Source organism: Prionailurus viverrinus, chromosome B1, assembly GCF_022837055.1.
Source record: "Prionailurus viverrinus isolate Anna chromosome B1, UM_Priviv_1.0, whole genome shotgun sequence".
Lineage (NCBI taxonomy): Eukaryota > Metazoa > Chordata > Mammalia > Carnivora > Felidae > Prionailurus > Prionailurus viverrinus.
The window spans coordinates 63532112-63544338 of NC_062564.1; the positions used below are offsets into that span (position 1 = coordinate 63532112).

A 12227-nucleotide genomic window follows, 5' to 3' on the forward strand; every position below is an offset into this window, starting at 1 on the left:
AATACCAGGAGGCAGGGATCATTGAGGACCATCTTGGAGGCCGGCAAGCCTCCACAATAATCTAAGGTGGACCTGAGAATTTACATTTTTAACAAGTTTCCCCTGTGATGGTGATGCTGCTGGTCAGACAATCACACTTTGAGAACTACTGCCCCAGTCCATTCTCTCCTTCACTTTGCAAACAATTGGTTTCAAACTGCAGCTCACTAAGAATTGGATGCTCAAGTAATTTAAAGGGAATCAATTTCTATACCCTAAATGTCCATAGATTTATTTTGTAAAATTCATCTGCTTTAGAGCTGCCATCTTGCGTCCCCGCGTGTGTGCGCCTAATCTCAGCTGGTCCACCCGAGACCCCCTGAGCGCCTACCCTAGTCCCCCGCGCGGTCCCATTTCCGCTCCAACAAGATGAAAGAAACTGTCATGAACCGGGAGAAACTCGCCAAACTGCAAGCACAAGTGCGCATTGGTGGGAAAGGAACTGCTCGCCGAAAGAAGAAGGTGGTTCATAGAACAGCTACAGCAGATGATAAAAAACTTCAGTTCTCCTTAAAGAAGTTAGGAGTAAACAATATCTCTGGTATTGAAGAAGTGAATATGTTCACAAACCAAGGAACAGTGATCCACTTTAACAACCCTAAAGTTCAGGCATCCCTGGCTGCGAACACTTTCACCATTACCGGCCATGCTGAGACAAAGCAGCTGACAGAAATGTTACCCAGTATCTTAAACCAACTTGGTGCAGACAGTCTGACTAGTTTAAGAAGGCTGACTGAAGCTCTGCCCAAACAATCTGTGGATGGAAAGGCACCACTTGCTACCGGAGAGGATGATGATGATGAAGTTCCAGATCTTGTGGAGAATTTTGATGAAGCTTCCAAGAATGAAGCAAACTGAATTGAGTCAACTTCTGAAGAAGATAAAACTTGAAGAAGTTACTGGGAGCTGCTATTTTATATTATGACTGCTTTTTAAAAATTTTGTTCATGGATCTGATAAAATCTAGATCTCTAATATTTTTAAGCCCAAGCCCCTGGACACTGCAGCTCTTTTCAGTTTTTGCTTATACACAATTCATTCTTTGCAGCTAATTAAGCTGAAGAAGCCTGGGAATAAAGTTTGAAACAAGATTAATAAAGTTCTTTGCCTAGTATATGGTTTCATTTTTTATTTCACTGACACTAATTTGTACACAGAAAGCAAAGTTATTCATAGCTAATCATGGCATGTAATATGACTGGTAATCTTTGATGAAATTTGATTAAAGATTTTAAATGGCCATATAATGTAACACAGGCGATATAAAGTTATATTTTAAAACTTTTCTCCAGCAATCCTCAGGGCTACAGTGGTTTATGTAATGGGTATAACTATAAAATGAGAATGAAATATTCCTTTGAGCATGAATTTTTTCTCTTAATACGGTCTATCTCTTAAATGTATACTAAGTGCCTTTAATATATTATTGTATTTAATTTTCTCTCATTTAATCCCCAGTCTATGAAGTAGGGAGGAGTAGCTCCATTTTGTAGTTGTAACCCAAAGTTACCTAAAAAGGAAAGTAATCTCTTAATAACCCTTGTAGGATATTCTGTAAGACACGTGTAAAAAGTAGTGTTTGTATTAGGAATGCCACCTTATGTTAATTAAATTCAAGTGGTAACACTGTAGTAGGGCTACTTTTTTCTCTTGAAAAAAATTTATTTATGTATTTTTTTACTTTAAGAAATCTCGGCACCCAACATGGGGCTCAGACTTACAACTCCCAAGATCAAGAGATGCATGCTCTATGAACTGAGGCAGCCAGGTGGCTCCTCCCATTTTCTTTTTAAAATAACACAGTAAAAACGATGTGTACAGTTGCAAGAGATTTAACAAACAATACTTGTGCCTGCACCCCAATCAGGACATCATCCCCAAAATTTGTCTCAATATAAGGCTACTTAAGACATTGTATTAGCAATCAATGTTGAAGTAACTTAAAAATTTACAAAGGGCATTTAAAATAAATGTCATCTGCTTTAAGGCCAGAAAAAAAAAAAAAATTCATCTGCTTTAGTATGTTCCTGTGCAAGAGGAATAAGAGTTTCCTCTCCCTATTTCTTTTTCAATATGATCTTTCTTCTACTTACAGAACAAAATCATCTTTCTCTCTTTCTCTCTCTCTTTTTTTTCAGATTCTTACTTTGATGTGTTGCCCCAAAAAGGACAATTAAAATTGTGGTGTCAGAGGAGATCCTTTAATGAAGGGATGCATTTCCTGGGGTGCTTGGCTGGCTCATTTGGAACAGCGTGCAACTCTTAATCTTAGGGTCATGAGTTCAAGCCCCACAATGGGTGTAGAGATTACTAAAAAAGATAAATTTAAAAAAAAAGAGAGATGCTTTTCCAATAAAATTTTACATTTTACTTTGAAAATTTTTAATTAAAATTATAATATATTTATGTTGTGTGATACTGTGATTCATAAGAAATACATATTTAATCATTCAGATGACCAAAATACATTTCTCATATATAGTTGGCCTTCATCCACTGTTCCTGGCTTACAGCTTCCAAAATCTTTGGAATTTCCTGAGTCATAAGAACAATGGGATAAGAGATAAGAGCAATATTTCATCTGTAGTCCTCAGTTCCTGAAGTCACTTCAGAGACATAAAGATCAAATGGATATCTTGTTCTTTTTAAAAAAAAATTTTTTTTTAACGTTTATTTGTTTTTGAGACAGAGAGAGACAGAGCAAGAACGGGGGAGGGGCAGAGAGAGAGGGAGACACAGAACTGGAAGCAGGCTCCAGGCTCTGAGCCATCAGCCCAGAGCCCAATTCGGGGCTCGAACTCACAGAGGGTGAGATCGTGACCTGAGCTGAAGTCTGACGCTTAACCGACTGAACCACCCAGGTGCCCCTAGATATCTTGTTCTTTATAACAAGCCTGTTTCCATGACAACTGCGGTTATGTTAATGAGCTGACTTCTGGAAACCATCTCGGATGGGGCTGGTTGCTGGGGGAACCAACCTTGAATACAGGTTTGGAAATTTGAGTCCCACCCCCTGATTTTGAAGGAAGGGAGAGGGGGCTGGACATTGAATCAATCACCTGTGGCCAATGAGTCAGTTAATGTTGCCTATATGATGAAGCCTCCATAAACACACAAAAGCAGGGATTTGGGGGAGCTTTTGGGTTGGTGAACACGTGGAGATTCTGAGAGAGTGGTGCATTCCAAAATAGCACGGAAGCTCAGTGCCCTTTCCCCATACCTTGCCCCATGCATCTCTTTCATCTGGCTCTTCCTGAGTATATCTTTTATCATAAACTGGTGACCCAGTGAGAAAAATATTTCTACAAATTCTGGGAGTTGCTGTAGCAAATTAATTGAACCCAAGGAGAGGGTTGCTGGAAACTCCAATCTGTAGCTGTTTGACAGGTGATAGCCAGTGCTTGCAACTCATGCCTAAAAGATGGGGGCAGTCTTGTTGAGATTGGACCCTTAACCTGTGGGATCGGATACTATCTCTAGGTACATAGCTTCAGAATTGAATTGAATTCTAGAACACCCAGCTGGTTTAGGAGAACTGCTTGGTGTGGGGGGGAAAAACCCTCCATATGTTGTACTTGGTGATTAGAATCTTTAGTTGTTTTTATTAATTGTGTATTGGTGACAATGATTAGTAAACTCAATACAGAATAATTTTTTAACATTTATGAACCTTATAAGAAAAAATTGATTTAAATACTAGTTATTGTTGTAGAAATGATAAAGGTATGATTAATAAAAACCAACATAAAACATATATATTTTAAATTTTTTTCAAGTTTTATTTTTATTTAATTTTACACAGAGAGAGAGAGAGCAAGGGAGGGGCAGAGAGAGAGGGAGAGAGGGAGAATACCAAGCAGGCTCCATGCTGTCCATGCAGGGCCCGATGCGGGGCTTGAACTCACAGACTTCGAGATCATGACCTGAGCTGAAGTCCAACTCTTAACCAACTGAGCCACTCAGGAGCCCCCAAACATAAAAATATGTTCAATTATGTAAGGGGGTGCCTGGCTGTCTCAGTCAGTAGAAGATATGACTCTTAATCTTGGGGTCATGAGTTTGGGCCCCCAATTGGGTACAGAGATTACTTAAAAAAGTAAATTAGGGGCGTCTGGATGGCTCTGTCGGTTAAGCATCTGATTTCAGCTCAGGTCATGATCTCGCATTTCATGAGTTTGAGATGGAGTTAGGCTCTGTGCTGACAGCTGGGAGCCTACAGGCTGCATCTGATTCTGTCTCCATCTCTCTGCCCCTCCCCTGCTCACTCTCTGTCTCTCTTCTCAAATATAAAAAATAAAACATAAAAATTTTTTAAATAAAAAATAAATTAAAAAAGGAATGGCTATTGAATTTCAAATATACATATTAAATTACAATAATTATATGGAGAAGGTATATAAAAATAGTATTTCAAGGAGAAAAAAGAAAAATGTAAATTATTCTGTTAAAGACTCATAAGTATTTTTTAAAATGAATGATTCTGGATATCAGATTATTATGCTATTTTCATAAGAAATAAAATCTGCAACATGCAAAAGGAAGATCATATGGCTTTTCAATGTCATATTAACAGGAATATTGTCTAACAGGCTCAAACATGAAATACCTAATTTTCTAAAGCTAGTTCCTTTTTTGACCATTACACACTATTGATCAAAATACTTTGTAATTCTTTAAAAGTAGGTGCTATAATTGTAGAAAACTAATAGCAATGCAAAGATTCTTTTTTTTTTTTTTTTAAATAAGTTCTAGGACAAAGGTGGGGCTTGAACTCACAATTCCAAGATTAAGAGATGAATATTCTACTGACTGAGTCAGCCAGATGCCCCAAATGGAAAGATTCTTGTTCAGTAAAATTGCAAAGGAATTTTCTTCAGTAGAGATGTGAATGACTTCTATAAAAAACAGTTCAGAGTTAACATTTTTTTAAATTTAATTTAATTTTTAAAATTTACATCCAAATTAGCATATAGTGAAACAATGATTTCAGGGGTAGATTCCTTAATGCCCCTTACCCGTTTAGCCCATCCCCCCTCCCACAATCCCTCCAGTAACCCTCAGTTTGTTTTCCGTATTTATGAGTCTCTTCTGTTTTGTTCCCCTCCCTGTTTTTATATTATTTTTGTTTCCCCTCCCGTATGTTCATCTGTTCTGTGTCTTAAAGTCCTCATATGAGTGAAGTCATATGATATTTGTCTTTCTCTGACTGACTAATTTTGCTTAGCATAATACCCTCCAGTTCCATCCACGTAGTTGCAAATGGCAAGATTTCATTCTTTTTGATCGCCAAGTAATACTCCATTGTATACAAATATACCACCTCTTCTTTACCCATTTGTCCATCGATGGACATTTGGGCTCTTTCCATTTGTTGGCTATTGTTGATAGTGCTGCTATAAACATGGGGGTGCATATGTCCCTTAGAAAGAGCACACCTGTTTCCTTGGATAAATGCCTAGTAGTGCAATTGCTGGGTTGTAGGGTAGTTCTATTTTTAATTTTTTGAGGAAACTCCACACTGTTTTTCAGAGTTTACATTTTTAACTACTGGCATATTAACTAGTTTTATGTCTAATTTAGCAATCTTATTCCATTATACATCCTTTCAGAAACTATAAACACTCTTTCCTATAATTTTTTGAACCTGCTTTAGTTTCCTGCTGGTTCCCTCATCAATGACTTAAATAAATCTTCAATACATTCTCATTTTATATTTCTATGAATCATGCTTTTAATTTTGTAAATTATACTTTTGCTGATTCCAGTATCTACATTTTTAAAAAGTAACATAAAGTTTTTATTTAAAATATCTGTATTTACAGGTGTGCCTGGGTGGTTAAGTCGGTTGAGTGTCCGACTTCAGCTCAGGTCATGTTCTCAAGGTTCATGTCAGGCTCTTTGCTGACAGCTCATAGGCTGGAGCCTGCTTCAGATACTGTGTCTCCTTCTCTCTCTGCCCCTCCCATGCTCATGCCCTCTTAGTCTTTCTCTCTCAAAAATAAACATTAAAAAAAATTTTAAATACCTATATTTGCAATGTACCAGACATTACATCCTTGGCAACTTTTTAAACTCCTAATGAAAAAATTTTAAATGTCAACTCAAAAATGTGTGAGGACATAGTTTTAAAAAATTATCTTACATGGTATTTAAGAAAAAAAAAAGTCCTGGGTAATTATTTCATTGTTTCTTTCCCTTCAAACTTCCAACACCTTCCTCTCTTCCTCCTGCTTTGACTTCGTTTATTCACTATTTCATTGATTAAAGTAGGAGCAATCAGAAGAGAATTACTACTGTACCTATTGACCCACATACAGCATACTCTGCTTTACTCACCCTCCAATACCATTTTTCCTCTCTGGCCACGTTACTCTCTGTTTTTCTTTTTTTAAAGTTTGCTTATTTATTTTGAGAGGGAGAGGGATAGGGACAGAGAAAGAAAGAATCCCAAGAGGGCTCCATGCCATCAGCACAGAGCCCAACGTGGGGCTCGATCACATGAACTGCAAGATCATGACCTGAGCCAAAATCAAGAGTCAGGTGCTTAACTGACTGAGCCACCCAGGTGCCTCAGGTTACTCTCTTGATGTCCAGTATTATTTTTTTAAGAGTTTACTTATTTATTTTTGAGAGAGACAGAGTGTGAGCAGGGGAGAGGCAGAAAAAGAGGGAGACACAGAATCTGAGGCAGGCTCCAGGCTCTGAGCTGTCAGCATAGAGCCCAAGTAGGGGCCTGAACCTATGGACTGTGAGATTATGACCTGAGCCAAAGTTGGATGTTTAACTGAACCATCCATGTGCCCCTTTGATGTCCATTATTATATTCACATAGCAATGGTCTTCCTAATCTAGAACTAAAACTTTTTTCTTTTAAGTAATCTCTATGCCCAATGTGGCACTTGAACTCATGACCTGAGATCAAGAGTCACATGATGTACAGGTTGAGCCAGCCAGGTGCCCCTAAAGCTAATACTTTATGTATTTGTCTCTTATGCATTTTTCAATTCTTGGAACCCTCGTTTATATAAAAATTCTCATTTATTGATAAGCGAATCAACATTTTTCAGCAGTGACAAATAAAGGTCATTTATTGGAAGATCCATGAGCGTGTGTGCGCAAAAGAGACAGAGACTATGCTAGGGAAGAACCAAATGATAACAAATATTAATTCATTTCTTTTTCATTATTATTATTCATTTCTAAAGACAGGGATCAGAGGCATAGAAACAGTCTTTCATTTCTGATCTCACTCTTTCTGCTAAGTGCTTATATTAGAACTATGAAAAGACAATGGAAGGCATAACTGACACAAATAAATAAGTTTTACCACCATGCATTGTGCCCCAACCCCATTCTGCCCTTGGATCCACCAGACTGAAATTTCTTGGACAGGTATGGTGTCTAACCAACTTCAGTGCCTGACACAATAGTTGTTCAAAAAGTATTTGCTGAGGGGCGCCTGGGTGGCTCAGTCGGTTAAGCGTCCGACTTCGCTCAGGTCATGATCTCACGGTCTGTGGGTTCGAGCCCCGCGTCGGGCTCTGTGCTGACAGCTCAGAGCCTGGAGCCCATTTCGGATTCTGTGTCTCCCTCTCTCTGCCCCTCCCCTGTTCATGCTCTGTCTCTCTCTGTCTCAAAAATAAATAAACATTAAAAAAAAAAAAAAAGTATTTGCTGAAAGGGGTGCCTGGCTGGCTCAGTGCATACAGCATGTCATCCTTAATCAAACTTGTTATTTCAAGTCCCACATTAGGTACAGAGTTTACTTTAAAAAATTATTAAAAAAGTATTTGCTAAATCAATACATTACCTTATTTTAACTTTTTATGCATTGTTTTAATAAGAGAATTTTCTTTTTAATTTTTTTTCAATGTTTATTTCATTTTTGAGACAGAGAGAGACAGAGCATGAGCGAGGGAGGGGCAGAGAGAGAGGGAGACACAGAATCTGAATCAAACTCCAGGCTCTGAGCTGTCAGCACAGAGCCGGACGTGGGGCTTGAACTCAGCAACTGCGAGATCACGACCTGAGCCGAAGTCAGATGCTCAACCGACTGAATCACTCAGGTTCCCCAAAAAGAGAATTTCTATTTTTCTTATTTATTAAGTTCCTATTGTGTTTTTTATTTGTCTAGAGCCTGGAGATAGTCAATAGTAAACAAGGACAAAAATTATTTAGAAATGCTCTATTTGTTCAGGACCTAAATTCTAAGAATATAGGCAAAATTAAATACTTTACACTGTAACTAAGTACACTTGATTAAAAACTCATAGCTGGGAGGAGGTTTAGGTATAATCTAGTCTAGTGACCTTATTTTATAGATAAAATCTAGAAAGTTTAAATGATTTGCCCCAAATCACAGAGCTAGATCATATCATAGCTGTGAATTCTCTTCCCAGGACTTTGTCCTTTCTCATCAATCTTTCTGCCAAGTGGATCTATTAATGTAATTAAAGACAAGCGTTTGAATGTGTAGACTAGCTTTTTAAAGAAAAGTAAATAGATTCTTATGAACTGTGAATTGTCTGCGTGACTGAATTTAATAATACCTTCAACTTTCACACACACGATCATCTGTTCTGTGCAGTTCGCCGTTTATGTAGTATTTATGCTAGTATCTTCATTTGAGGAATTAGAAGGGCTGTTTATCTTCAGAATTCTTCAGAAATGCTGATTCATTTCAAAAAGAAACAATTCATCTGTTATAGCAGAAGCAGGCAGACTGCAGACCATGGGCCGAATCTGGCCACGTGCCATTAGTTTTTGTATAGTCCGTAAGTCAAGAATGGTTTTCACGTTTTAAAATAATTGGAAAAAATGAAAAGAAGAATAATATTGTGTGGGTGAATGAAATTCACATTTTAGTGTCCATTTGCATAGTGTTTTTAGAACACTGCCATGCTCCTTTAAGCGACGTCAAAGTCTGCCCTCTCACTATACCACAGAATTGAACAGTTGCAACACAAACTGGATGGCCTGCCAAGCTTAAAATGTTTGCTGTCTGGCCCTTTACAGAAAAACTTTACTCATCCTTCATCATAGCAACAAGTATCACACTGTACTTCCCTCTCTCCACACATGTAAGACACTGAGATAGCTACTATTTCATAAGAACCGGCTGCTTTCCTCAAAAAAATTAAAGTTTAAGGGGCACCTGGGTGGTTCAGTCAGTTAAGCATCTGACCTCAACTCAGGTCATGATTTCGAGGTCTGTGGGTTCGAGCCCTGCATCCGGCTCTGTGCTAACAGCTCAGCGTCTCCCTCTCTCCCCCATCCCTCCCTTGCTCGTGGTCTCTCAAAAATAAATAAATAAACATAAAAAGAAATGAAAGCTTACAGGTGATGTTTCCATCTAGGTGGCATAAAAAGCTTCCTATAGCCTATCCACAGAAGGTCTGTATTGAAATCATTTGTAATGGTGCAGCAAGGAACAGGTCCCCATGGGATCTATTTGTCAACAAGGGAGGATGTGTTCTTTTATGATTAGTTACTATGTCTCCAGCTCCTTCTGCTCTATGTTTAGATATTTAAAACTAAATGTTTTACATTAATTTCGAAGCTTAGGATTCTTTGACAAGGAAATTCTGGGCTGATAATAGAAACAGTCAAGAAACAATTTCTTGTTTTACTTGAGACTTCTTGGATTATTAAAACACATTTTAAAGCAACTTTACCTTTAACCGCACTAAAGTTTACTAACAATGCAGTGGGAAAAGTACACAAAATGAATACACATATGGAAGTGTTTACCCTCATCAGAAGTTAAATAAATGCAACTTAGAACAGTGATGAAGGGGCGCCTGGGTGGCGCAGTCGGTTAAGCGTCCGACTTCAGCCAGGTCACGATCTCGCGGTCCGTGAGTTCGAGCCCCGCGTCGGGCTCTGGGCTGACGGCTCAGAGCCTGGAGCCTGTTTCCGATTCTGTGTCTCCCTCTCTCTCTGCCCCTCCCCCGTTCATGCTCTGTCTCTCTCTGTCCCAAAAATAAATAAACGTTGAAAAAAAAAAAAAAAAGAACAGTGATGAAATATGATTTTTCCTATATTAAATTACAAAGAAAAAAATACACTTCCTATTATTGGCCATTCGGTAGTGACATAGTGAATGTTGATATTCTTTTGTGGGACAAACCTTATACATAGACACTCCAGTGATTTCCAAAAAGGTGTAAAATGCCATCCAAAAGAAATCATTTGAGCATTTCAGGTTTTGGTGCTCTATAAGAAAAACCAACTATTGCAGAAGAGGTCAATTCACATTCTAAATTGAATCCTATCTTGGATACAGGATTGTTACCTAATGTACAAATCTCACATGCCACTTCCCTGTTTAAAATCCTTTGAGGGGCCCCCGGGTGGCTCTGTCTGTTGAGCGTCCAACTTTGGCTCAGATCATGATCTCACTGCTCATGGGTCAAGCCCCACATTGGGCTCTGTGCTGACAGCTCAAAGCCTGGAGGCTGCTCCCAATTCTGTCTCCCTCTCTCTCTGCCCCTCCCCCGCTGGCTCTCTGTCTCTGTCTGTGTCTCTCTCTCTCTCTGTCAAAAATAAACATTAAAAAATTTAAAATAAAATAAAATCCTTTGAATGTTCCCAATAATCAGCTGAGTCAAATCCAGTTTATATAGAGGCATTAAAGTCTCTCATCTTAGCCTGGACCTCTCCTCTTCTTATTTCCTGCCAATCTACTTGTGTAAACAAATATTCTCCCTCTCTACCCCATTTAAACTCATCTTTTCAGCGACTGGCACAAATCTCCTCTGCATTATTATTTTCTCACCTTTCCTGAAGCATTTACAAGTGATCCTAGAACAACATGGGTTGTAACTGCGTGAGTCCTCTTATACAAAGATTGTTTTTGATAAGTACAGTAGAGTATTGTAAATGTATTTTCTCTTCCTTATGCTTTTCTTTCTTTCTTTCTTTCTTTCTTTTTTAAAAAAATTTTTTTTTTTAACATTTATTTATTTTTGAGACAGAAAGAGACAGAGCATGAACAGGGGAGGGGCAGAGAGAGAGGGAGACACAGAATCTGAAACAGGCTCCAGGCTCTGAGCCTTCAGCACAGAGCCTGACGCGGGGCTCGAACTCACAGACCGCGAGATCATGACCTGGGCTGAAGTCGGACGCATAACCGACCAAGCCACCCAGGCGCCCCTCTTTCTTTTTTTTTTTTTTTTTAATGTTTATTTATTATTGAGAGACAGAGAGAGACAGAGCATGGGCATGGGAGGGGCAGAGACAGGGGGAGACACAGAATCCAAAGCAAGCTTCGGGCTCTGAGCTGTCAGCACAGAGCCTGATGAGGGCTCGAACTCAGAAACCAGGAGATCATGACCTGAGCCGAAGTCAGACGCTCAATTGACTGAGCCACCCAGGCACCCTTTCCTTATGCTTTTCTTTTCTTTTTTTTTTTTTTTTTAATTTTTTTTTTTCAACGTTTTATTTATTTTTGGGACAGAGAGAGACAGAGCATGAACGGGGGAGGGGCAGAGAGAGAGGGAGACACAGAATCAGAAACAGGCTCCAGGCTCTGAGCCATCAGCCCAGAGCCTGACGCAGGGCTCGAACTCACGGACCGCGAGATCGTGACCTGGCTGAAGTCGGACGCTTAACCGACTGTGCCACCCAGGTGCCCCCCTTATGCTTTTCTTAATAACATTGTCTTTTCTCTAGTTTACATTATTGTGAGAATACAGTATATAATACATACAACGACAAAATGTATTAATTGATTCTTTATGTTATCAGTAAGGCTTCCTGTCAACAGTAGACAATTAGTAGTTAAGTGTTGGGGGAGTCAAAAGTCATATGTGGTGGCGCCTGACTGGCTCAGTCCGTAGAGTATGTAATTCTTGATCTCAGGGTTGTGAGTTCAAGCCCTACGTTGGAAGTAGAATTTACTTAAAAAAAAAAAAAAAGTTATATGTGGATTTTTGACTGTGCAGGGCAGGCTCAGCACTCCCCCGCCCCTCCCCACCATTGTTCAAGGGTCAACTGCACTTTCATCTTACAAGAAGTTCAATCTGGGTCTCAGATACCTTCAGCTAATGTCTCATTCTCTCCTTTTCTTTAAAACAAGCTTTTTGAAAGAATTGCCTGTATTTTCTTGATGATTTGTCTCTAATTTCTCTCCTCTTATTTCTCTTGAACCCATGCTTTTCTCTTTTTATTTACCTTTATTATTAAAA

At 38.9% G+C, this 12227-nt stretch overlaps 1 protein-coding gene across 1 annotated transcript; it reads left to right on the plus strand.

The window, feature by feature from the left end:
• The first annotated feature begins 303 nt into the window (after positions 1 to 303).
• Positions 304 to 1153, plus strand: LOC125163899 (transcription factor BTF3-like). Its single transcript, XM_047856185.1, has one exon. The coding sequence runs from the start codon at positions 409 to 411 to the stop codon at positions 895 to 897; it is 489 nt and encodes a 162-aa protein (XP_047712141.1). The 5' UTR covers positions 304 to 408; the 3' UTR covers positions 898 to 1153.
• Positions 1154 to 12227: the final 11074 nt, after the last annotated feature.